General features: G+C 46.3%; 1 protein-coding gene across 1 annotated transcript in view; it reads right to left on the reverse strand.

Annotated features, from left to right (window-relative positions):
- The window catches only part of LOC132387344 (NACHT, LRR and PYD domains-containing protein 12-like), a 43607-nt gene extending 21471 nt beyond the window's left edge, over positions 1-22136 (reverse strand). Inside the window, exons 1-3 of the mRNA XM_059959692.1 lie at positions 21876-22136; positions 16349-16438; positions 14384-14469 (exon numbers count right to left, since the gene is read on the reverse strand). Coding sequence (XP_059815675.1) covers positions 14384-14469; positions 16349-16438; positions 21876-22136 — 437 coding nt within the window. The remainder of the gene's footprint in view (positions 1-14383; positions 14470-16348; positions 16439-21875) is intronic.
- Between the last annotated feature and the right edge of the window lie 5791 nt (positions 22137-27927).

Below are 27927 nucleotides of genomic sequence, written 5' to 3' on the forward strand. Positions count from 1 at the left end.
TATGCATAGGTTCCAGGATTTTATGTTAACTTGAGATTAAATGACAAAACAAATTGATGAAGGGAGAGCAATAGATTTAGTGTATATTGATTTCAGCAAGGCATTTGATAAGGTACGCCATGCAAGGGTTATTGAGAAAGAAAGGAGGCATCCGATCCAAGGGGACATTGCTTTGTCGATCCTGAACTGGCTTGCCCACAGAAGGCAAAGAGTGGTTGTTGATGGGTCATATTTTGCATGGAGGACATAGAAAGGGTGCAGAGGAGATTTACAAGGATTTTACCCGGATAGGGGAGCATGTCTTGTGAAAAGAGATTGAGTGAACTCGGCCTTTTCTCCTTTGAGCGATGGAGGATGGGAGGTGACCTGATAGAGGTGTACAAGATGATGATAGTCATTGACCGTGTGGATAGTCAGAGGTTTTTTCCAAGGGCTAAAATGGTTGCCACAAAAGGACACAAGTTTAAGCAGTATGTACAGAGGAGATGTCAGGCATAAATTATCATTTTGTTAACGATTTATTTATTTATTTATTTATTTACACACAGAGAGTGATGAGTGTGTAGAATGGGCAGCCGGCAATGGTGGTGGAGGGGGATGTGATATGGTCTTTTAGGAGACTTTTGGACAGGTACATGGATCTTTAAAAATAGAGGGTTATGGGTAAGCCTAGTAATTGCTAAGGTAGGTTCATGTTCGGCACAACTTTGTGGGCTGAAGGGCTTGTATTTTGCTGTAGATTTTCTATGTTTCTGTTAACCCACCCTTGTCATTACGCCAATTTTTTGTTTGCAGTTGTGCCATCCAGTAGTGGGAAACAGGGGAATCAATAAATAGATCCAGATCTCATTCATGATAACACAGAGTTGGGGGTGAGTGGGTTCTCTAAATCAGAAATAAACTCAGTGGCAATTTTACAAAGTGCACCTGTACACCAGCTCATTATCAACAAATCATGTGACACCAGCTCAGTCATGTTAATAAAAACATGCAGAAATGGTCAAGAGGTCCAGCTGTTGCTCAAAACAAACATCAGATTGGGGAAGAAATGTGGTCTCGGTGACTTTGACTGTGGAATGATTGTTGATTCCATACGGTGTAGTGTAGATATCTCGGGGATTGTCACCCACAACTGTCTCGATTTACAGGCAATGGTGCGAAATACAAACAAGAAACATCCAATGATTGGTAGTTCTGTACGGGAAAACGCCGTGTTAATGAGCGAGTCCAGAGGAGAATGGCCAGACTGATTGAAGACTATAATAATCACTGGCTGCAACAGTAGTGTGCAGAAAAAGCATCACTAATCACGTAACATTTTGAACTTGGAAGTGAACAGGCTATGGCTGCAGAAGACCATAAGATCTTAAGACATAGGATCATAATTAGGCCGTCTGGCCCATTGAGTCTGCTCCACTGTTCATTCATAGCTGATCCTTTTTTTTATCTCCGTCTCAATCCCAGTTCCTGGCCTTCTCCCTGTAAACTTTGATGCCTTGTCCAAAAACACGAACATACACTCAGTGGCTACTTTGTTAGGTACAGGAGGTAAATACTAAACTGCCCACGGACAGCAGACTTTGATATTTGTATCAACACCCACTGAAATTCAGTAAGTTTTATTTTAAGTATCACTGCAAGATGCATGTCTGTTTCCCTTAAATACATGCACACAAAAAAAGAGCATCCATGTCCGTAATGCCACACAGTTTTAAAGACGATATCGAACAGGATAAACATGGAAATCCTCTCCTGACGAGGGACGTATTGAAACACCACAACGTTCCCCACCCAGTACGGTCTCTGTGTGTACTTGGTGCTGAGCTTCTCTTTCTGTTCCAGCGAGTCCGAGTCCCTGAACTTAGTGGGTGCAAACAGTAAGTGAACACACCGTGAGCAGGATTCAGTTGTTAACAGACATTTAAACCTGGGCTTCACATCATTCAGCATGTAATTCCACACCCTGATCCACAGCACATTAAGTATATGACACAAAAGCTGATTCAAGCAGATGATTCTACTGGGCTGTTCGGTCCAGGCTTCCTATTGTGCCTCAGTGCACGGTGACACAGATTACATCCAGTATCTGTCCACAACTCGATCTGCGCCAGGGAGCAACCGCGACCCGCATCTCGGCTCCGTTCAGTCGGTGTCATCACACCGATTCATTGCAACACGCTCAGAATGCTGGAGGAACTCAGCGGGCCAGGGCCAGGAGGCATCTACAGAAAACAGTCGACATTTTGGGCAGAGACCTTTTGGCAGCACTGCTTTCCAGAACACTTACACTTCGTCCACCAGAAAAAACGTTATCTCCCTGTGGCCAGTCATTGTAATGCCACTTCCCATGCACATTCTGACATGTCAATATATGGCCTCCTCAGTTGCCATGATGAGGAAACACTCAGACTGGAGAAAAAAACACCTTATATTCCGTCTGGGAAGCCTCTGACCTGATAGCATGAATATCGATTTCTCAAACTTCAGGTAATAACGGCCCCCCCCCCCCCCCCTTCACCATTCCCCATCCCACTTTCCCTCTCTGGCCTTATCTCCTTACCTGTCCATCGCCTCCGTTGGGTGCTTCTCCCCACTTTTCCTTTTCCATGGCCTTCTGTCCTCTCCTATCAGATTCCCACTTCTCCAGCCCTGCATCTCTCACCAATCAATTTCCCAGCACTTTACTTCATCCCTCCCCCTTCCAGTTTCACCTATCATTTTCCACCTCTGCCTCCACTCCCCTCCCCCTCCTTCTATCTCTGACCTATCATCTCTTTTTTTGTCCGGTCTTGCTGAAGCATCCTCTGTACTCTTTTCTGTACAGTTTGGCCTTCTGAGTTACTCCAGCATTTTGTGTTTGTTGCTTGAATTTCAGGCTTCTGCAGATTTTCTCTGGGCATTAATTTATTGTATATTTGGGGAGCAATGTATTTTCAGACTATAAACCACAGCGATGGGCAAGGACAAAGATCCCCGTGAGCTTATAGGAAAAGCTCAGCAGCAGGACGGGCGCTGTCAACTCTGGTGAAAAGTTGTGATTTTGGAATAATATTTTCTTTTGAACACCGACCATTCCTTTTCACCAGATTTAACTGTGCCCCAAATGTCTGGAGCTCCACTGATCTCAGAGTCAGCCCTTTGATAAAGCAAACTTCAATATTTGTCCACAATGGGGCCATTACAATAATGGGCAAGGCAGCAACTGTGTCAGGATTACAAACTGGAGATAACCACACCCTCACGAGTACAGCAAGATAAGAATATATTTCACATTGAAATTAGTGTTCACTTACTAGGAATAAGTAACCTGATCGATCAGATAAAATTATGATTAATGTGTCTGTTACTTTCCTCCTGTCAGTGTGTTTCCTCGCTATCACTCATACTTTACAAATAGCTGAGCTGTTTCCCTTTACTGATTGATGAAAATCCCTTTAGCATAAAATTTACTAGATGTGTTTTGTCAGCCAAAGGATACTGATGGGAGATTTAATAAAATTCACGTGCTGAATTTACTGTGAATCTCAATTGCCTTCAACTGGCGGTGCCTGCTTTCAGTTCAATCTGATATATTTTGTTTTAATTTCTCTCTCTCTCCCCCCCACCCTCTCCATCCCCCTCCCCCTGTTCTCCATCTCCCACTGGTGCTCCCCTTTCTTTCTCCCTTGGCCTCCCATCCCATCATCCTTTCCCTTCTCTAGCTCTGTATCCCTTCTGCCAATCAGCTTTCTGGCTCTCAGCTCACCCCACCTGCTCTGGTCTTCTCCTATCATTTCGCATTTTCCCCTCCCCATCCTACTTTCAAATCTCTTACTATCTTTCCTTTCAGTTAGTCCTGACGAAGGGTCTCGTCCCGAAACATCCACAATGCTTCTCACTACAGATGCTGCCTGGCCTGCTGCATTCCACCAGCATTTTGTATGTGTCTCTCTGTCAAACCTTCTTTTGATCTCCCACCTACCCACACACTTCTGATAGAAGGGAAACAACACTGCAGGTGGTGACCCACAACAGGTCTCACCAACCGACAATTTAATGGAACCATCACATCTTTACACCCCTCCACACTTCTACCCCAACCCCGCTATAAACTGCAGTGTGAGTAGTTCTCATAATTTTGCCCTCTCCCAGCAGTTACCTACCGAAATGTCATAAAGGGTAGACAGATAGTGCCGATCCCACCTGCAATGGAATAAGCAAAGCGAATCCTCAGTTCCCCCAGTCTGGGATCAGTAAATCCCTGAGTGTGGACGGATCGGCTTCCTGCTGTTGCAAGCAGTAGCCCGGGGTCAGTTCCGAGATGCGGGAAGCTCGCACCTCCTGAGCCTTTGCTGATGATTCGGAGCTGGGTTGAAAGTGCGGCGTTTCCGATAACACCTCCAACTGCCCCGGTTTCCCGCGGGACATGCACAGGACGTCGATGCATTCAACTAGATGAAGGGAATTATTAATTCACTTAAATGCGATTCGCTACAGTTCAATTGTTGAACAATCGAATAAGTTCTCAGTTTCATTTAAGTGGCTAACTGCCTTCATGATTTTTATATATCAATATACACAGCTCCTTACCTTGTACTGCGGCTTCAGGTTCTGTTACCACCCTGTCCCAGTGAGGCTGTGTTACGGGTTCAGTAAGTAATGAACACACCCTGGTTAATGTTCAGTCAGCTCCTGGTGATAAACATTAACTAGACCCACAGCGTTACCAACGGATCTCTCTCTCTATCCTGTTCCTCTCGATCCTGTTCCTGTCTCCAACAAACATCACCATGGAGATGAAATGTGATCTCAGTGATTTTGAGAGTGGAATGTTCGTCGGTGCCAGACGGTGCAGTTTTATAGACAATAGACAGTAGGTGCAGGAGTAGGCCATTTGGCCCTTCGAGCCAGCACCACCATTCACTGTGATCATGGCTGATCATCCACAATCAGTACCACGTTCCTGCTTTCTCCCCATATCCCTTGACTCCGATGTCTTTAAAAGCTCTATCTAACTCTTTCTTGAAAGCATCCAGAGAATTGGCCTCCACTGTTTTCTGAAGCAGAGCATTCCATAGATCCACAACTCTCTGGGTGAAAAAGTTTATCCTCAACTCTGTTCTAAATGGCCTACCTCTTATTCTTAAACTGTGGCCTCTGGTTCTGGACTCCCTCAACATCAGGAACATGTTTCCTGCCTCCAGTGTGTCCAATCCCTTAATAATCTTATGTTTCAATCAGATCACCTCTCATCCTTCTAAATTCCAGTGTTCCAGTGAAAACACTGTCATTCAAGTGTGAAGAAAGTTTAACTCTTTGTGGTACAGGGAAGAGTGATAGAACCAATGACGCGATGTAAAATCCATTAGCTGGGGTCTCGAAGGTTGACTGTTCTTTTCTCCATAGACACTGCCTGGCCTGTAGAGTTCCTCCAACATCTTGTGTGTGTTTCACAAATTTCCAGCACCTGCTGATTTCTCTTGTTTGAGAGAGATCGGTGACGGGTCACTGTCCCGTGGGATATTTCACATCTCACTACAGGGGTGAAAGATGCTTTCTGCTCGCACTCAGTAGAAGTCACCCCGGGAGAGTATTTCTGGATGACGGCAAAGACGTCGTTTCTCTTAATCCATTTGGACAATGATTGTCCCGTTAACATGAACATGTCAGGACTCCCTTCTCCCACTAAATTCACTCCCGATCCCGACCAAAGCCGAGTCTCGCTGTAAACGCTGAATAATTGTGCAGAATCACAGACAACACTTACCTCTGATGTTTAACCGGACAGTGCTCAGTGTGGTCCCGGGAAATCACATTCTGACATCCCGGGTGATCGACAATGGTCCTGCACTGTGTGTCCTCACCCTGTACGAAGAGTTGAGTCTGAGCTGCTGCTCCCGAGGCCACTCGGCTGTGATGTGTCCGTCGCTCATTACAGAAGGAAAGGACCGGGTGAGCCGGGGTAGAGCAGGACTGCCGCAGTCTGGGTCACACTAACTCTCACCGGCTCAGGACGGGTTTGACAGCGGGAGGAGGCGGGAGTGGTCACTCATTACAGATGGACAGGGCCAGGTGAGCCGGGGTAGAGCGGGACTGCCGCAGTCTGGGTCACACTAACTCTCACCGGCTCAGGACGGGTTTGACAGCGGGAGGAGGCGGGAGTGGTCACTCATTACAGATGGACAGGGCCAGGTGAGCCGGGGTAGAGCGGGACTGCCGCAGTCTGGGTCACACTAACTCTCACCGGCTCAGGACGGGTCTGAGAGTGGGAGGAGGCGGGAGTGGGGTCAATGTAGCAACCCTAAAGAGGAAAACAAACAACCTTTCTGTCCGGATTTCCGTGTGGATCTCTCCTTTTTTCTTTCTTTGCAACCAAGTAGGCTTCATAACCATCTTATTACAGGAACAGCTCTGTACTGAATCCTTTAATTTATGAAGGCCAATGTGCCAAAGATTTCTTTTCTACCTTATCTAGGTGAGCTGCCACTTTCAATGAATTGTGGACCCGTATTCCCGGATGCCTTTGTCCTACCGCACCCCTCAGTGCCGAACCCTTCATTGTGAAAGACCCATCCTGGTTGATCCTGCTGAAGTGTAACAGCTCACAAGCCTGCATTAAACTCCATCTGCCATTGTCAGACATTTTTACACCTGATGCAGATCCTGCTGCAAGTCTTCCTTGCTGTCAAATACACCTCGAACCTTGGTGTCATCCGCCAATTTGCTGATCCGGATAATCTAATTATCATCGAGATCATTGAGAAAGATGACAAACAACAACGGATATCAGCACCGATCCCTCTGGAATTCCACCAGTCACGGGTCTCCAGTCAGAGAGGCAACCATCTGCTACCACTATCTGCCTTCCTCCTCTATGCTAATGTCTACTCCCATTTACTAACCCAACTTGAATGCCAAGAGAATGAAATTTATTGGTCAAAACCCTACGCGGGACCTTGTCAAATGCCTTGCTAAAGTCCATGTAGACAATATCTAGAGCCTTGTCTTCATCAACTTTCCTGGTAACATTCCTTGTAACCTCTTTGAAAAACTCAATAGATTGTCTAGAACACACAAAGTCATGTTGGATGTCCCTAATCAGTCCTGTTTATTTAAATACTCCTATATCCAATGTCTTCACATGACTGATTTCAAGTGCATTGGCCTATAATTTCCTGGTTTAATTTTGGATCCTTTTTTAAATAGTTGATCTAAATTAGCTATCCTCCAATCCTCTGGTAGCTCTCCTGTCTTTGAGCATAATTTTAACACAATGGTTACATTCTTGCAATTTCTGCATCCGCTTACATCGGGGTCCAAGGACTGAACTTTTCAGTCACTGGGGATTTATACACTTGAAGTTGCCCAACTTGCCCAAAACACTTACTCATCCGTAATTTGTATAACATCCATGGCTTCACTTATATAGATTATTTTCACGAGTGAACACAGAAGAAAAAATCCACTTAAGAACTCCTCTATCTGTTTCGGCTCCATGCGTACATTGGCATTCTGATAATCCAGACAATCAATTGTGTATCCTGAAATCCTTTTGCATTTAAAACATTTAATCCCTCACCTTGTCTGTTAGGACAAACTTATGCCACCCTATAGACTTCCTGGTTTCTTTCCTCAATCTTATCTTGCATTTTCTCGACTCCATAAGTACCTCAATTTTTTCCTACCTGCCTACACCAGTTATGCATCTATTTTTTTTCTAAACACAAAATACACTGCAGATGCTGTGGTCATATCAAGACATACAAAAAAGCTGGATGAACTCAGCAGGTCGGGCATGATCCATTGAAAGGAGCAGTCAACATTTTGGGTCAGGACTAAAGAGGGAGGGGGCAGGGGCCCTATAAAGAAGGTGGGGGGATGTTGGGAAACCAATCAGAGGAAAGAACAAAGGGTGGGAGATGGGAAGCGGGGAGGGGATAGGCAGGAGAGGTGAAGAAGGAATCTAAGGGGAAAGCACTATGGGTAGTAGAAGAAGGCAGAGTCATGAGAGGAGATAGGCAGCTAGAAGAGGACACAGAGTGAAGGTGGGATGGGGGAAGGGAGAGAGAGGGAATTACTGGAAGTTGGAGATTTCGATGTTCAAGAATACGATTTTTCCTCTGATTGGTTTTCCACCCTCTCCCCCCACCTTCTTTATAGGGACGCTGCCCCCTCCTTCTTTAGTCCTGATGAAGGGTCTCAACCCGAAATGTTGACTGCTCCTTTCAACAGATGATGCCCAACCTGCTGAGTTCATCCAACTTGTTTGTACGTTTTTTTTCTATAGCAGGGCCTCAATACCACGGAGCAGAGCTGTCGTTCTCCATACTTCCTTTGAATATGATGGCATTGTGATCACCAGATGCAAACAGTTTCCCTACACAGACTTCTGTTATGTCTGTCCTGTCTCAATCCCTAATGGGAGATCAATTATCACACTTGAGTCTTTGGGACTTCGATGTACTGATTAATGAAACTTTCCTGAAGACATTTGTCAACTACATGAGTATGTCTACAGTATGAGGAAGCACAAAAAGTTAGTATGCAAGTGCAGGAAGTGGTCAAGAAGGTCAATGGAATGCTGGCTTTTATTGCTAGGGGGATGGAGTATAAGAACAGGGAGGTCCTACTGCAGTTGTACCGGGTATTGGTGAGACCACACCTGGAGTACTGCGTGCAGTTCTGGTGTCCATATTTAAGAAAGGACATACTGGCTCTCGAGGCAGTGCAGAGAAGGTTCACTAGGTTAATTCCGGGGATGGGTAGGTTGATGTATGATGAGAGGTTGAGTAGATTGGGACTCTACTCATTGGAGTTCCGAAGAATGAGAGGCGATCTTATTGAAACATATAAGATTGTGAAGGGGCTTGATCGGGTGGATGCGGGGAGTATGTTTCCAATGATGGGTGAAACTAGGACTAGGAGGCCTAATCTTAAAATAAGGGGATGCCGTTCCAGGACTGAGATGCGGAGAGATTTCTTCACTCAGAGGGCAGTGAGGCTGTGGAATTTACTGCCCCAGAGAGCTGTGGAAGCTACTACACTCAATAAATTCAAAACGGAGATAGACATTTTCCTGGATAAAAATGGCATTAGGGGATACGGTGAGCGAGCAGGTAAGTGGACATGAGGCTAGGTTTAGATCAGCCATGTGATCTCCTGGGCCAGTTTTCGATATGCTGGATGAGTCAGAGAGGAATTTTCCAGATTTTTTCTCCTCAATTGGCAAATTGTTTTTTTCCCCGGGTGATCACATGGGTTTGGGCGGGATGAATAATAAAATAAAATGGGCGGCATGGTGCCCTGTTGGTTGGCACTGTTGCCTTGTGGGATTTGGTGAAAAATAAGAGTTAAGATTGGATCAGCCATGATCTTGTTGAATGGCGGAGCAGGCTTGAGGGGCCGATTGGCCTACTCCTGCTCCTATCTCTTATGTTCTTATGTTCTTATGAGAGTTCCAGTCCGTATGTGGACTGTTAAAATCAAATTATAACAAATTATGTTTTTTGCAATATTCTCTGACATCTACTAATTTGATCCTCTAAATCCCACAGACTCTTGAGCAGTCTATAAAATAGACCCATTGACATGTTCAAACAAATTTTATTTCTCCGATCTACCCGTAAAACCTCACTAGATGAGTTCTCCCATCTGCCCTTACTGCACACTGCCGTGACATTTTCCCTGAGTGAAACCAGCCTGACCCCTTTAATCCCTCACGCTGTCAACTCTGAAACAACAGAATCCCAGAATATTGAGCTGCCAGTTCTCTGCAAGCCACTTTCAATACTGATGACAATATCATAATGCCATGTGTTGATCCATGCCCAAGCTCATCTGCCTTTTCTTCAATACAATACATCGTGGGAATATTTTTTTGTGTTTCAATCGATTTCAGGAGAGTGAGGAAATGGTGGGTGCTGTCGTCACACAGATTTACAAGGGATTTCAGCCACCCCAGAGAAACAGGAGTTGTATTCTGTGAATGCTTCAGAGATGGGGTCATTTTGCTGCAGTTGGAAGTTTGAACATCCCTTGAAAGGCTAACAGTTATACCAGTGCCCAGGAAGAGCAGTGTGAGTTGCATTAATGACTATCGTCCATAGCAATAACAGTTACTGTGATGAAATGATTGAGGGGTTTGCGATGGCTAGAATTAGCTCTTCTCTCAGCTCTTCTGGGCCCACTGTAATTTCCCTGTATCCACAATAGGTCATAATGCAATCTCATCGGCTCCTCACGCGGCTTTGGATTACCTTGACAATACGAATACTTACATCATATTGCTGTTTCTCAACCAGAGCTCAGTGTGTAAAGCAATTATTCCTACAGTTCTGATCAAAAGGCTCGAACCGCTGGGCCTTTCTACCTCCCTCTGCAACGGGATCCTCAATTTCCTCAACAGAAAACAACAATCTGTGCAGTTTGGATATAACGCCTGCACATCACCATCAATACTGGGGCAACTCAAGGATATGTGCTGTGCCCACTGCCCTACTCTCTCTGCACCCATGGCTGTGCAGCTTGGCACAGCTCAAATGCCAGTGACAAATTTGCTATTGTTGGCAGATTTTCAGATGGCGAGGAGAAGGCAAACAGGAGCGAGTATATCACCTGGAGGAGTGGTGTATATCACCTGGAGGAGTGGTGTATATCACCTGGATGAGTGGTGTATATCACCTGGATGAGTGTTGTATATCACCTGGAGGAGTGGTGTATATCACCTGGATGAGTGGTGTATATCACCTGGATGAGTGGTGTATATCACCTGGATGAGTGTTGTATATCACCTGGAGGAGTGGTGTATATCACCTGGATGAGTGTTGTATATCACCTGGAGGAGTGGTGTATATCACCTGGATGAGTGGTGTATATCACCTGGAGGAGTGTTGTATATCACCTGGAGGAGTGGTGTATATCACCTGGATGAGTGGTGTATATCACCGGGATGAGTGGTGTATATCACCTGGATGAGTGGTGTATATCACCGGGATGAGTGGTGTATATCACCTGGAGGAGTGGTGTTTATCACCGGGATGAGTGGTGTATATCACCTGGAGGAGAGGTGTATATCACCGGGATGAGTGGTGTATATCACCTGGATGAGTGTTGTATATCACCTGGAGGAGTGGTGTATATCACCTGGAGGAGTGGTGTATATCACCTGGATGAGTGGTGTATATCTCCTGGAGGAGTGGTGTATATCACCTGGAGGAGTGGTGTATATCACCTGGAGGAGTGGTGTATATCACCTGGATGAGTGTTGTATATCACCTGGAGGAGTGGTGTATATCACCTGGATGAGTGGTGTATATCACCTGGATGAGTGTTGTATATCACCTGGATGAGTGTTGTATATCACCTGGAGGAGTGGTGTATATCACCTGGATGAGTGTTGTATATCACCTGGAGGAGTGGTGTATATCACCTGGATGAGTGGTGTATATCACCGGGATGAGTGGTGTATATCACCTGGATGAGTGGTGTATATCACCTGGATGAGTGTTGTATATCACCTGGAGGAGTGGTGTATATCACCTGGATGAGTGGTGTATATCACCGGGATGAGTGGTGTATATCACCTGGATGAGTGGTGTATATCACCGGGATGAGTGGTGTTTATCACCTGGAGGAGTGGTGTTTATCACCGGGATGAGTGGTGTATATCACCTGGATGAGTGTTGTATATCACCTGGAGGAGTGGTGTATATCACCTGGAGGAGTGGTGTATATCACCTGGATGAGTGGTGTATATCTCCTGGAGGAGTGGTGTATATCACCTGGATGAGTGGTGTATATCACCTGGATGAGTGGTGTATATCTCCTGGAGGAGTGGTGTATATCACCTGGAGGAGTGGTGTATATCACCTGGATGAGTGGTGTTGCAGCAACAAACTTACACTCAACATCGGTCAGATGAACGTTCTAATTGTGGACTTCTGAGTGGGTAAGACAAGGGCACAGACACACACCAATCGTCATTGATCGGTCAGCAGTGGAAAGAGTGAGCAACTTCATGTCCCTGTGTGTCAGCATCTCTGAGGATCTCCAGGGCCCAGCATACCGATGCAGTTACAAAGAATGCACGGCAGCCATTATATTTCATTCGGAGTTTGACGAGATTTGAGATGTGACCAAAGACTCACAGATTTCTACAGTTGTACCGTAAAAACTGTTTTAACTGGCAGCACATTGCTTGATATGGCGGGATGGGGAAGTGTTGAAGCTACTGCACAGGATCGAAATACTCTCAGCAATGTTGTCAATTCAGTCAGCTCCATCATGGGCAGTAGCCTCCGTAGCATCCAGGACATCGTCTTGGAGCGATGCCTCAAAACGGCGGCATCAGTCATTAGGGATCTGCTTCACCAAGGAGATGCCCTCTTCTCGTTGGTATCACCAGGAAGGTGGTACAGGAGATTGAGGGCACACACTCAACTAGTCAGGAAACGCTTCCTTCCCTCTGCCATCTGATTTCTGAATTGACATGGAACCCACGAACCTACTTCACTGAATTCATTGTTACAATACTTAATGAAATTTCAGTAACAGATACTTATTGTAATACAGTTTTTTTCTCTACTATTATATATTGCATTGTACTGCTGCCACAAAGCCAACAACGTTCACGGTGTATGCCTGTGATATGACACATCCTCCTGGTGACTCTACGGGGATTAATCCTGATTGGGCCTATCAGGCTGAAGATCCACTTCCCGTGTACTTCTCTATTTCCCAATAACAAACTGTGCAGACAGACGGACAAAGATCACATCCTCATCCCTGGGACTCAATCACAGCCGTCGTGGGGCAGTAATGCCGCTGCTCCTCTTGTCAGTGATGGGAAACCATCTTTCTCATTTCACTTTCCAGAGAGCCAGACTCTGAGCATTGCCGGTTTGGGGCTACCCAAGGCTTACCCGAGGCTTTTTGAAACAGACTCGCTCCACTGCCCTGAGAGGACACTTGCAGTGTGGACGGTCCTGCAGCAGCCCCGGGGTCATCAGCTCCTGGACTCAGACACTGGACATTGGGCAACAGCAGAGCTCCGCAAAGTCTCTCCCATAACTTTCATGGTTAGTTTCTCCCCAGAGCAGTGAAAGTATGCTGTGCAAGAATGTTGTTGGTCAGTTATCAAACTGGAACAATGTGACACTTACTGCTCTGGGAGAGAGAACAGTTAATTCACTGAATTAAAAATATATAGTTCAGTACAATGTAGCAAGACATTTGGCAGAGTCCCACCTGGGAGATTAGTCAAGAAGGTTTGGCATTCAGAATGAGGTGGTAAATTGATTTGGACATTGGTTTTGCGGCAGAAGCCAGTAAGTGGTGGAAGATGGTTTGACTCTCTGACTGGAGACCAGTGACTCGTGGGGTGCAGTGGGGGTCGGTGCTAGGTTCATTGTTGCTTATCATCTCGCTCAACGTTCTGGATGATTTAATTACTGCAATCGTTGTTTTTTGTTCAACAGTAGGTTATTTGCCGTGGTCTGTACTTGTTAACTTAGTTTACAGTAACTCTGTAGTCGGAGCTTTTCTTGTGCACAGACCAGGCAGAAATTGGCCACTCAGCCCATCGAGCCTGCTGCCCCACACAGTGAAATAATGGTGGTCGCTTTGCAATGCTGCCTGTCGCTTTCTGTAACTGGTCACCATCCCACCCACAATGTTTGTTATGTATCGAGACCTTGAACAGAATCAACGTCTTTTCTTTTAAAAGACGTTGAGGAAATCAGCTCGAAACACCAACAATAAACACAGTCATGAGAAAAACGACATGCATTCATCTGAAGTCACAAGTTTTGGAAACAGAAGCCGTGTTGACTAAACATCTTTTTGCACACTTGCTTTGGAATTGTAACCCCTGATGCAGGAATTGTTTTTAACCTGGACATGAATTGTGGAGAATATCAACCATGCAGACAGGATAATGCAAGAACACAACTACCACGACCGCCAGAAGAGACAAAATAGAGCGAATAACTTCCTCCAATACACACAAAATGCCGGAAGAGCTCAGCAGGGCAGGCAGCATCTGGGAAAGGAGTCTTGCCGAAGGGTTTCGGCCCAAAACGTCATCTGTTCACTCTCTTCCTAGATGCTGTCTGGCCTGCTGAGTTACTCCAACATTTTGTGTGTGTTGCTCTAGCATCTGCAAATGTTCTCTTGTTTGCAAGCAACTTCTTGGTCACTGATCCAAAACACGGGTAACGTGTCAACTGGAAGTAAAGATCAGAAATAAAGAACAGAAGCTGCATTCACCTTAATTCACTAAGAATGTTCAGTCTCCCTGTGGGTATATTTTCAAGTTGTTTCCTTCTAACTTTACACCAGACCATCAGAGGAGGGTCATTTAGTAACTATGGGGGAGGGGCCGGTGTTGCTGCTCTGTGAGACTCACAGTGCAATTTTCTGTGTGCAAGCTGCTGCCTGTCTGCAGGGCAAATTCTGACACGCAGGCATTCCTCGGAGCAGGGAGCGGCTTTTCTGTTTAAAACAAATAAACTACTTCAACATTTCGCGCTCACGTTCAACTGTGAACAAAGTTAATTTAACACTGAATTTAAATATTTCTGTAACAGGAAAAAACATTAAAACACCGACGATATAGAAAAGAAAGTTCACCAGTGTCTGCAATCTGAATGTCTACTTATTACAATTGCTATTAGACGTTGAGAGTTTCCAGTAGTTTATTTTACTTCAAACACCCAATATCTGTGGTTTATATATATATATATTTGCGATTTAATTAAATGAATCGATCTGTGGCATAGTCCACGACGATGTTCCGAATGCCAATATCTTACAGTAGTTCTGTATTCTCAATAGTTTTTCCTGCGTATGTGAGTGAGTGTGTGTCAGGGAGGGCGAAGAGGGAGAGAGACTCTTTCGCTGCCCTGTGGGGACATTTCGCATATCACTGCAGAAAGGTTTTTCTGCAGAGTCTCAGTAGAAACCAACTAGAGAATGTTTGTAGTTGAAGGTAATTGTTTCTTTTAATCCATTTGGTCAATAATTAATTTGTTAATTTAAAGATTTCAGAGTTCCCTTCTCCCACTGACTTCCCTCCCAAGCCCGACAAAAGCCAAACCCGATTGTAAATGCTCCCTGGTTCTGAAGAATCGGAGACAACACTTACTGTGATGTTGAAACCGGACGGAGTTCAGTGAGGTGCCGGGTGAACGGTGTGCTCACCATATACAGAGATGTCAGTCTGAGCCGCTACACCCGAGGTTATTCGGTTATATAGTGTCTGTCGCTCATTTCAAAACACTCGCTTTCCCACACTTTCCTCCCACTTGCCCCCTCCCCGCTCCGCTCTTCTCCCACCCCCCCCGACCACTTTTCCTCCCACCTTCCTTCCCCAAGCTCTCTCCTTCCCCATCCTGCGCTCTGCTCATCCCATGCTCAACTACCATTCCTCTTTCCCCACACCCTTCCCCGCTCTCTCATGCCTTCATCCCTCTCCATCTCTCCTTCTTTTTCCTGCCCAGCTGCCGCCTGTCAATCCCTGTCTAACAATGTAGACTGTCATCTAAACGGGAGAATGTTCAAACATCAGAGTGCAGAGGGAATCAGCTGTACTCGGGTCTGACTCCTGGAAGGTTAATCTATAGGTTGAGTCTGTGATAAAGAAGGCAAGTGCAATGTTGTCATTTATTGCAAGGGGAATAGAATATAAAAGCAAGGAGAAAATTCTGAGTCTTTATGAGACATTAATCAGGACATATTTCAAGTGTCATTAACAGTTTTGGGCCCAATATCTCAGGAAGCATGTGTTGTCGTTGTTGAGTGACCGCAGGAGGCTCATGAGGATGATTCCAGCAATGAAGGGGTTCACATACAAGGAGCATGATGCAGCTTTGGGTCTGTACTCACTGGAATTTAGAAAAATGCTGGGGAATCTCATTGACACCTACTGACTGTTAAAAGGACTGGCTGGGGTGAATGTGGAGAGGATGCTCCTGTGGTGAAGGTATCCAAATCTAGGGGTTGCAGCCTTAAAATTGAGGGGCGACCGTTTAGAAAAGATTGAAGAAGGATTTGTTTTAGCCAGAGAGTAGTGAATCTGTCACAGACTGTAGTGGAGGACAATCCGTGGGTGTTTAAGGCAAAAGTTGATTGTCTCTTGATCATTCAGAACATCAAAGGATATGGTGAGAATGGTATACGGTTGAGTGGGATCGGGGATCAGCCATGATGGAATGGTGGAGCTGAATCGATAGGCTGAATTCTGCTCCTGTGTCTCATGGTCCGGTGACTGTCACAAACTGATTTTTTTAAGGAATCATGAAAAGAATGTTTTAGAAACAAATATAGACAATGTGAGTCTGAAGGAAGAAATTATAAAATTCCAGAAACTCACAGCAAGCAGAGCATCAACTGTAATTGGTAGCGAGGTTTCGGAATCATCGGTAGTGTTCTTTATATCAGCTTTCACATTCATTGACCCTCCCTGCAGCAGAAATAGTTAAGCAGACTAATAATGTGAATGTTTCAAACCCAAATGAGAATGAAACTTCAAAGCAGTTGGATATGGTTTTAGCAGAATGGCCTAAAGTGCTGCTTTAAGAAGAGCTGCCTACGGTTCTGTGGAATGTGCAGGGCCAAACAGCTGCTTACACCAGACCCTGAGCTTTGAATCTCCCAGAAAAACAACCCGCACCTTTTCCCAGTACTCTTTCAACCTTATTTATTTCTCTTATAGATAGATGACCAAAACTGCAGTCAATACTCCAAATTCAAACTCAGCAATGTCTTATTCCTTTTATTCCACTGCACTCTTTAGTGCGCTATCGTTTACTGTGGAAGACCTACATAGTGCAACACTTTGCACTTGCTTACATTAAATTCCATCTGCAATTTTCAGCTCAGTATTTGCAGCTGCGCCAGATCCCACTGTAACCTGCCTCTCTGCCAACTACACCCCTGATATTGCTGTCATATGCAAATGTGCTTATCAAGTTAAAGACATTATCATAGATGACAAACAGCAACGGCCCAACTACCATTTCTGTGGCTCTCCGCCGGTCATAAACCCCCAATCAGGGAGACAATCATCTACTATCATTGTCAGCCTTCACCCAAAGCTCCACTGTCTATGCCAATTTACTTCCTTACGTTGAACGTGGAGCAAATAAATTTACTGCACCAAACTCCCTTTCTGTCCCTTTCTCTCTAATCATATTCCCTCCCGCTGTCTCCCCATTGTGTCCCATCATCTACCCCCCTTCTACCTACTCCTCTGCCTCACTTTCATCTTAGTTGCTCCCTGTCCACCTCATAGACCTGTTATGAGTGATGAATAGACCTGATGGACAATGGGGTAAAGTTAACCATTCCCCTCCTGAGAAACACAAACTATTACTATTGCTATGCTGACCATGAGAAAGAGAGATGGAAAAACAAGCAGGAACATCAGCGACAGATCAGAGAGAGGGGGAAATTGCTGATTAACCATATTGTGACTCCTTTTTGAATTATTTACTGTTTCACTGCAAGGACAATATTTGCTCATAAACATTCCTCAGTGGATTGAAGGAGTGGCCTGATTTGATGGACACAGTCATTCAGGAGTGATGGATAGCTGAGTCCCCATGAGTAGGAATAAAAGACAGGTCTGGAGAGACACCCTCCAGACACGCCAGTGGACTCTGACTGAGTGTTGGAACCCACAAGAAAGCTGGGGGCTTCGGAGACCGAACCAGGAGGTCGGTCAGTAAGGCTATCAGTGTAAAAGCAGGGCCGGTGGGGACTTGTGTGTGTGTCCACTCATGCCAGAGTGACGAGTCCACCACAGAAGAATGGAGAGGTCAGAATGACCACACCGATACGACGGATTAAGAAAGCAAAGAAAGGTTTGCCTGACTGTAGCTGTTACATCTCGCTCGCTCTCTCTCTCTCTCTCCAACCATTACAATACAGCAACTATAACTACATCAGCACTCATGAACTGAACTTTATCCTTTTCTATGACAATTTATTTACCCCTAGACATCAATAGAGCTTGTTTATTATTGATTATTATTATTATTCCTACACTTTTAGGTTTATTACTGCTAACTGGTTTTATATGTATATTTGCATTATTGATATGGTTTTGCTTATTTTTATTAATAAACACCTTCAGTATAGTACCACCAGATTCCAATGAATTCTTCTTTCTCTGTGAGTTAGACACCCAGTTACGGGGTACATAACAGACCCTCGCCCTGACTTTTTCCCCTCTCCCTGCTCAACCTCTTTCTCTCTACCTCATTCTGCCCCTCACCTTTACCCTTACATCAACAATATTTTAAGGGTTATTGGCAATTTTGGTAAAGACGCATTTTTCATACACTGTGTCGTGTCTTTGTATTAAGGAATGTCACAGTTGGGAATGGCATGCATCTTTTTTTTAAAGTATCATAAAAAAAGTTTTAAAACAATTGCAGATAATGAGAGTTTGAAGTAAAAATAATTAAATTCTGCAAACTCACAGCAAACAGGACAGCAACTGTAACTGGTAATGTAGCTCGTTCAAGCCCGTTGGCAGTGTCGTTTATGACATGTTACAGGTTCCTTTCAAACTATTAACAGTTTAGCACATTTGCATATGCAGAAATAGTTAAACAGAACACTGAAGTGACTTTGTTTATGTGATAGAGAGTGAAATGTCAAACCAGTTTGAATTGGTTTCAGCAGAAAGGCTGCTCCCTGTTCTGAGGAATATACAGACAGCTGTTTAAACACAAACCCTGAGCTCCGAGTCTCACACAAAAGCAACCTGCACCTTCCAAATCAATCAATGATATTGCCTCTTCCCTCTTCCTTTCCAGTTCCCCTGAAGGGTCTCGGCCCAAAACGTTCCCATTGTATTCAGTTCCATACATACAGCCCGGACCTGCTGAGTTACTCCAGCATTTTGTCTTTCCCTGGTTACGAAATATCCATGACAGGGAGCAGTTTAAACCCATGTCAAAACACATCCAGGCTGTTGAGTATTCTTGGGGAATTAAGGTGTGAATTATTCAAGTCTGATATTAATTTTGGATCTTTACTCAATCAAACTTCTGTCTGTGATCAAGGAGTCATGGTTAGAGAGTCATATCGAAACAGAACACAGTACAGGTGCATTGTCTGAGCCATTTAAACCATCTGTTCCCACCCACCTGCACAGTAGCCATATTCCCCCATCCATATTTTCAAAGGTGAAATCGTGCTCGCATGTACCACTCCTGTTGGCAGCTCGTTCCACATTCTCTCGACCCTCTGATTGAAGACTTATCCACTCATGTCCCACTAAAACTTCTCATCTGTCACCCATGATGCATGATCTCTGGTTGTCGTTCCACCCGACTTCAGTGGAAAAGGCCTGCTTGCATTTACCAATCTCTACCCATCTTCATGTTGCACTGCTCTGTCAAATCTCCTCTCAATTTTTAGCATTTCAAGGATTGAAGTCCAAAACTATTCAACCTTTCCTTATCACCCAGGTCCTCTGGAAACATCCTTGAAGTTTTTCCCAGTACACTTTCAAACTTACACCTCTCCTGTAGGTAGGTGACCAGAACTACACACAATACTCTAAATTTGGACTCACCGATGTCATATACAACTTCAAAATAACATCCCATCTCCTGCAGTCAAAAATTTAATTGATGAAGGTCACTATGCCAAAAGCATTTATTAACCACCCTATCTACCTGTGGTGCTGCTTTCAATGAATTATGGACCTCTATTCCCAGATCCTTTTGTTCCACCGCAACGTTAGTGCTCCACTGTTTACTGTGTAAGACCTACCATAGCACAACACTTCGCACTTGCCTGCATTAAATTCCATCTGCTATTTTCAGCTCAGTACTTCCAGCTGTTCCAGATCCCTGTAACCTATGATAGATAATTTGCCTCTCTGTCAACTACTCCCCTAATCTTGGTGTCACATGTAAATGTGCTTATTAAGTTAAAAACATTACCATCCCAATCATTGATATAGATGACAAACAGCAACGGACCCAACGATTAATGGAGACAATCATCTACCATCATAGTCCACCTTCTCCCAAAATGCCATTGTCTACTCCAATTTACTTCCTTACATTGAACGTGATGCAAATGAATTTCCCTGACCAACCTCCCATGCAGGATTGCTAAATGCCTGCAAAAGACCATGTAAACAACATTCGCTTCATTGCCTTTATCTACTTTCCTGGTAATATTCCCAATAACCTCATCAAAAAAAAAATTGTGTGTGTTGGCAGGAGTAAACAAAGTCATGCTGACTGTTCCAAGTCAGTCTTGTCTTTTCAAATACTCATATATGCAGTGCTTCTAATACTGATGTCAGAAGCACTGGTCTATAGTTTGCTGGGGGGTTTTTTAAGCCTTTCTTCAACAGCAGGTCTGTATAACCCATGGAGAGCGGGATTTTACATCATATCCCAGGTACAATCTCAACAAAACGCGAGTAATTGTTAATGTCATTTCACTCTTACACCCAATAACTCTTACAATAAATACAATGTACCTTTCACCTCCCTCTCTACCCACTGCACTTAAACTCTCCATTTTAACACACTCAGGATTTCAGTTTCTCCTACAGAAGTGGGTGATCTCACATTTCCCACACTGGACTCCAGTGACCTGTTGTTCCCACTCACCCTTTTTTCCTTCATTACCCCAAAACCTCTCCACAAGAGACCCAGAACATAGAACAGTACAGCACAGTGCTCAGTCTATTCAATTAAGGAATATATATCGTTTCAACAACGAACGGGGAGATAAACCACCATCCATGGGGGGGGGGGGGGGGGCGGCTGTGAGCATTCGCAGGGTGATTACTACGTCAGAGCGGAGGGTCTCCCCAGGGAGCAAATTCCAGTGAACGACCCAGCAGACTCGGTGAGGAACAACATACACGCCCCTCATATCTCCATTAACCTATCCCCTTTCACCTCAAATGAATGGCCTCTTATCTTAGAAATTTCAACCCTGGGGAAAATATATCGTCTATCCCTCTCGTAATCGTCTAAACGTCCATCCAGTCTCACCCCAGCCTGCGCCGTTCTGGAGAAAACAACACAAGTTTATCCAGCCTCTCGTTATAGCTCATGCCCTCTAATCCAGGCAGTGTCCTGGTAAACCTCTTCTGCGCCCTGTCCAAAGCCCCGACATCCTTCCGAGAATGGGGGCGACCAGAACTGTATGAAACACTCCAGATTTAACTAGCTTTATAAAGCTACAGCACAACTTCCCGACTTTTGAACTCAGTGCTTCAACTAATAAAGACAACCATGTCATTTGCCTTCTTAACCACCCGATCAATCTGTGCAGTCTCTTTCAGGGAGCGATGAACCTGGAGTCTAAGATCCCTCTGATCATCAACACTGTTCAGGGTTTTGCATTTAACAGTGTATTGTCGCATACATTCGACCTACCGAGCTGCCAAGATGATCATCACTAATCAAATCTCACTGAGATTTCTCAGGTCCTGTTGAATTTGCTGCCAAGTGCACAAGTCCGGGAAGGTACAGGTACAGAGAAACACTGACTTGTAGCAGCATCACAGGCAAGTACATTCAGATATCACACGGAACACAAATTGTACAATTCTCTGTTAGTAACAATATGGAAACATGTTTTACTTCATCCTGCTAATAGGACCAGAACAACACGGGCTGGGCGGCGGCTCATCTCAGACGGTTCGGTGAGAAGGTCTCACAACCCGGACCGACCCCGGCACATTCTGCGAAGGAAACGAGGCGAGGCCGCCAGTTCGGGAAAGTTCACCCCCTCCCCCTTCACGTTTTACCGATCACCTTGTGGTTCTCTCCCTTCCCCACCCCCACCTTCTATTCTCCAGTTCTCTTGTTTGAATTCGGATCTCCCCGCTCCGGACCTGCTTCAATACTCACCGAAAGGAAACTGTTGTCGTCGCCCCGCAGAGAATAATCCGTCCCTGGCTCCCTGCCCCAGGGGGCGAGGGTGAGGACCCGCTCCCGATCCCGATCCCACCGCCAACCCGCTTCAACAAAGAACGAAAAACAATACCGCCCTTCCCGGACTGAGCATGCGCGATGTCGCCGGCGCGTCATCAGGTAAGTGGGCGGGGCCTCTGAACCCGCCTGTCCAGGTAGAGCCATTGTCTCAGATTGCTCCTGCCCCACCGAACTCATTTCTGCGTACCTTGACACCGTCTTATCCCTCCCTTGTTCAATCCCTTCCCACCTATGTTCGTGACACTTCTCACGCTTTGAGATTTTTTCAATGAAAAAATTTTCGTTCCCACCGCCTTATTTTCACCATGGACGTTCAGCCCTCATATACCTCCATCCCCCACCTGGACGGTCTCAAAGTTCTCAGCTTCTTTTTGGATTCCAGACCTAACCAATTCCCCTCTACCACCAGTCTCCTCTGCCCAGCGGAATTAGTTCTTACTCTCAATCATTTATCCTTTGGCTCCTCGCACTTCTTCCAAACCAAGGGTGTAGCCATGGGCACCCGCACGGGTCCCAGTTATGCCAGCCTTTTTGTTAGCTGGCATGTTCCAAGCCTATACGAGTATCCATCTCCCTCTTTTCCTTCGCTACATCGACGACTGCATTGGCTCTGCCTCCTGCACGCATGCTGAGCTCGTTGACTTCATTAACTTTGCCTCCAACTTTCACCCTGCCCTCAAATTTACCTGGTCCATTTTCGATACCTCCCTCCCCTTTTTTAATCTTTCAGTCTCCATCTGTGGAGACGGCCTATCTACTGATGTCTACTATAAGCCTACAGACTCTCACAGCTACCTGGACTATTCTTCTTCCCACCCAGTCTCTAGCAAAAATGCAATCCCTTTCTCGCAATTCCTCCGTCTCCTTCGCATCTGCTCTCAGGATGAGGCTTTTCATTCCAGGACGAAGGAGATGTCTTCCTTTTTTAAACAAAGGGGCTTCCCTTCCTCCACTATTAACTCTGCTTTCAAACACATCTCTCCCATTTCCAACTCCCATGCCCTCACCCCATCGGGATAGGGTTCCCCTTGTCCTCACCTACCACCCCACCAGCCTCCAGGTCCAACGTATAATTCTCCGTATCTTCCGCCACCTCCAATGGGATCCCACTACCAAACACATCTTTACACCCTCCCCCCTCTTTCTGCTTTCCGCAGAGATCGCTCCCGACGCGACTCCCTTGTCCATTCATTCCCACCGATCTCCCTCCTGTCACTTATCCTTGCAAGCGGAACAACTTGGAAAGATCCAAGATGGCGACGCGACGCAGCTAGCAGCGGCCACTCCGGAGCTGATTATCTGTGAAGTGGGGTGCCGTGCGCAATCATAATCGGTTGAAAACGGACGTGGGAGCACGGAGGAACACCGGGAAATGTCCAGTAAGACCTTCTTCGTTGTTGCTGTTGCTGTGAGGTCCAACACTCTGTTGGGAAGAACAGGCCCCCAGTCCCCGGGTCGCTTTGGCGGGGCCGTCTTGATACACTCGGCAGAGGATGGTGCTTGGAGAAGCTGTGCTGGAGGGGATGGTCTTTGGCTCGGAGGTTCGACGGACTCGGCGCATTCGGTGTGCGCTGCGTCTGCGAGGCTGAGTCGGGCGGCGCCGTGGGGGCCAATAGCGGGGTATTCCCTTCTGCCGCCGGCGTGGGATGGCGAGTCTGTCGGAACCCTGGGGACTCGTGGAAACTGTGGTAATTTATTTTGAATTTACAGTCCTTTAACATCTTGGACTATTTTTACTGTGCCCATAGTCTTTTTTTTTAATCAATTGTGCTATTGTTTGCACTGTTGTAACTATATGTTGTAACTATGTGGTTTTGTGCAGGTCTTGTAGCTTTAGTTTTTGGTCTTGTTTTGTCTGGTGGATTTTGGAGCTCCTTTCCGGGGAACGCGCTAAGATGCTAGCCTGATATTAATACACAGCAGCCTCTCCGGACTCTGGATTGGGGATTGCCAAACGGTATGTGGATTTTCTGGTGTACTCTGTTTTGTCCTGTGCTTTTGTGATATAATTCTGGAGAACATTGTCTCATTTTTTAACTCATTGCATTTGTGGTTTCTAAATGACAATAAACAATCTGAATCTGAAGTGTGTTACGAAGGTGACGCAACTCTGAGGGACCGAAGGGTACAAAGTCGCCCCCTCCTTTTTGGAGAATCGCAAGATCGCTATTAATTCGGGTCTGGGACCCAGGAAATGAGAGAGAATCCACAAGGTTTGGAATGTGTCCTGGCCTCCGCCAGACAAAGCCACGGATACCGGCCATTGTCTCTGGGAGACGGAATTGTGTATTGAGTACTGTACTATTCATTGAAGCCCTCAGGGAATGACCAGAGTGGTCTGGTTGAGGGATTGCATCATCCCAACCTGAATGACATCTGAGACCCCGTGATTGGGGATAAAAGAGGGTCTGGGGAACGACCCCTTCAGACGCACCAGGAGAAACGCTAGGAATCCCGTGACAGCGTTTAATAGCGACAGCCGGTGGGGTTCGTGTGCGTCCTTTCCCTTGCCTGGGTTGGCGGCCTCACCACGGAAGAACGGCTTTAGCTAAAGGAGAAGCCACAACTGAACGGCCACACCAACGGGACTCCTGACGGATCAAAATCAGAAAGGTTGGAAAACCCGTAGCGGTAACTATTCCATTCTGTTCGTATTTCTATCTCTCTCCAACCAAGTGCACCACAGCGACAACCAAAAGACGACAGCTTGTGGAACTGCAGTGAACTGTATATTTCCATTGGACAATTCGTTATCCCCGGGACAACGATAGAGCTTATTTCTTATTGATTATTAATATACCCGCACTTTTAGATTTAGTATTGACGACGTATATTATCTGTATATTTGCATTGATATTATTTTTGTGTATTTTTACTAATAAATGCTGTTAAAAATAGTATCGTCAGACTTCAACAGACATCTCTATCTTTGCTGGTAAGTGACCCAGTTACGGGGTTCGTAACAAGTGCTACACCTGCCCTTACACTTCCTCCCTCACCACCACTCAGGGTCCCAGACAGTCCTTCCAGATGAGGCGACACTTCACCTGTGAGTCGGCCGGTGTGGTTTACTGCGTCTGGTGCTCCCGGTGTGGCCTTTTATATATTGGTGAGACCCGATGCAGACTGGGAGACCGTTTCGTCCGCCAGAAAAAGCAGGATCTCCCAGAGGCCACACATTTTAATTCCACGTCCCATTCCCATTCTGATATGTCTATCCACGGCCTCCTCTACTGTCAAGATGAATCCACACTCAGGTTGGTGGAACAACACTTTATATACCGACTGGGTAGCCTCCAACCTGATGGCATGAACATTGACTTCTCTAACTTCCGTTAATGCCCCTCCTCCCCTTCTTACCCCATCCCTGACATATTTAGTTGTTTGTTTTTTCTTCTCCCTGCCCGTCACTCTGCCTGTTCTCCAACTCCCTCTGGTGCTCCCCTCCCTCTTTCTTTCTCCTGAGGCCCCCCGTCCCACGATCCTTTCCCATCTCCAGCTCTGTATCCCTTTCGCCAATCACCTTTCCAGCTCTCAGCTTCATCCCACCCCCTCCGGTCTTCTCCTATCATTTCGCATTTTCCCCTCCCCTCGTACTTTCAAATCTCTTACTATCTTTCCTTTCCGTTAGTCCTGACGATGCGTCTCGGCCTGAAACGTCGACAGAGCTTCTCCCTGTAGATGCTGCCTGGCCTGCTGTGTTCCACCAGTGTTGTGTGTGTGTGTTGTCTGGAGAAGGGAAGATCTGATTGGGGAAAGAGGTAAAAAGCTGGAGAACAACACACACAAAATGCTGGTGGACATCCTGACGAAGGGTCTCGGCCCGAAACGTCGACAGAGCTTCTCCCTGTAGATGCTGCCTGGCCTGCTGTGTTCCACCGGCATTTTGTGTGTGCTGCAGATGCTGCGGATCCGCGGTAAAACGGGATCACGTGACGGGTGGAGGGTCTCCCACGTGACCCGGTGACTCCACTCCTCGCCCCCCACACGCTGCCCGACCTCCCCACCGCATTTCCCACATTATCCCATATTTACACCGGGTACATGTTTCACATTTTCCCTCCGTATATTCCCGTCCCATCCCTCCACCTCCCTGGGTTAGGGGCTACGGGTTCGAATCCCATTCCGATCCGACTAACATTTTAGATCCAAACCAGAATTGTGCAGGTTTCATGTAAATCAGTCGATGTTTATAAACACTAATTTGTATTCACATTCCTCCGGCCTCACTGGACAGGAACACTGAAACATCAAGTGAGAAACAGCAGTAGGTGGCCATTTAGCCCCTCTAACTATCAACAAGATGGCGGCTGCTCACCCATCTCAGACACATGTTTCTGTCCGATCCTAATTTCCTCAATCCCTCCGGTCTCCACACATGAGTCAGCCTCTGTTTTACGTGGGGACGATCACCGAGTCTTCAACAACCTCTGAGGTGGGGTTTACAGACATTCACCACTCTCGGAGTGGAGACATTTCCCCTCATCTCAGTCCCGGACAGACCACTCCTTTTTTCAGAGACTGTGATCCCTGGTTCAGCCGGTAATGATGTTGCACCTTTCAATGTGTCTCAATCCTCGATTCTCTAAATGAAAGGGTTATCACATTTGATCTTTATTCATATGATGAGCCCAGCACCCCAGGGAACAGTCTGGTGAATCTTCATTGCACTCTCTATAACAAATACTCTCTAACCTCTTTGATGATCCTCTGTGGAATTAATTTCCATCTTCTGCAGCCCCGTGTTGCCCCGATCACTCACCCCTGTTACTATTTCCACATTCCCACCTCCCCCCTCACCTGGATCCACCTCTCACTCCCCGGCTCTTGCCCCATCCCCACCCCTCACCTCTTTTCTCTGACTATTTCCCGTCCACTCTCAGTCCAGAGGGAGGGTCTCGGCCCGAAATGTTGACGGTCCATTTCCCTCCACAGATGCTGCCCGACCCACTGAGTTCCTCCGGCAGTTTGTTCTTTGGTCTGTATAACCCGTGTTAGTTTGGGGAGCGGGATTTTACACCATATTCCAGGTACAATCTCAACAAAGCACAAATTATTGTCACTCTGCCCGGACCATCGGCCCCGCTTGCAGGGCAACAGTCTGCCGGTGTTTGCCCCCAATGTGGTGAATCCCTCTGCTCGACACCACCGTGGGCTCAGACATTTCCACAGATGAGCCCCTCCTGCCCCCACCGGGACAAACATCCTGTCCGCCCCCTCTCTCACCATCTTCATCCTTTCAATAAAATCCCTCCCCGGGGAACCGGCATCGAACCGACGGGCCGAGCGGTCTCCTCCTACTTCTCAGCGATACATCAGACTCCGGTCGCAGGAGACGCTTCACAAACGCCCCAACTTCCCTCGGAGGGAAATGAAAATAAATCAGAGAGCGGACATTTACTTTGAGGTTTTCTCCGCTCTGAGGAGGCGGTCGGCGCTTGAGCGGGAGACGAACTCAGCGGGGTAACGCCCACTCGGCTTGTCCGCCTTCGCGACTGGTTGTAACCGGTGATTGACATCGCTTAGCACCAACAGGAATAGCGTAGCTCCTGAATCCTCTGTTGACAGCGGTGGGGGAGGGGCTGGTCACGTGATTATTAGCCCAGCCGTTAAACCGATAAAGCTCGTGCACAGCAGCGCGTGGGTGATATAAGACACCGCGCACGTGAGGGCAGATCCCGGTGTGGGGAGCCCATGTGTGACGTCAGGCGCGTGGGAACTGTGTCTGACGTCACCTGTGGGCGAGCGCTGGCATTTAAAAGCACCTTAATGGACTTTTCAGTGGGACAACAACATTAATCCCGGGTTTCATCACTGAATCCAGTGTTGTGGGATGTAAAGTCCCCTGTTATGTGTCCGGCTGTGCCGTGTTGTTGGTGGAGTGGGCAGCGTGGTGTTTGTCTCGATTCGGGTCACAACACCAGAATTGCCAGCGGGGTCCACACACATATTAGTCAACAGAAAACAC

The sequence above is a fragment of the Hypanus sabinus genome, unplaced genomic scaffold (genome assembly GCF_030144855.1).
Source record: "Hypanus sabinus isolate sHypSab1 unplaced genomic scaffold, sHypSab1.hap1 scaffold_176, whole genome shotgun sequence".
NCBI lineage: Eukaryota > Metazoa > Chordata > Chondrichthyes > Myliobatiformes > Dasyatidae > Hypanus > Hypanus sabinus.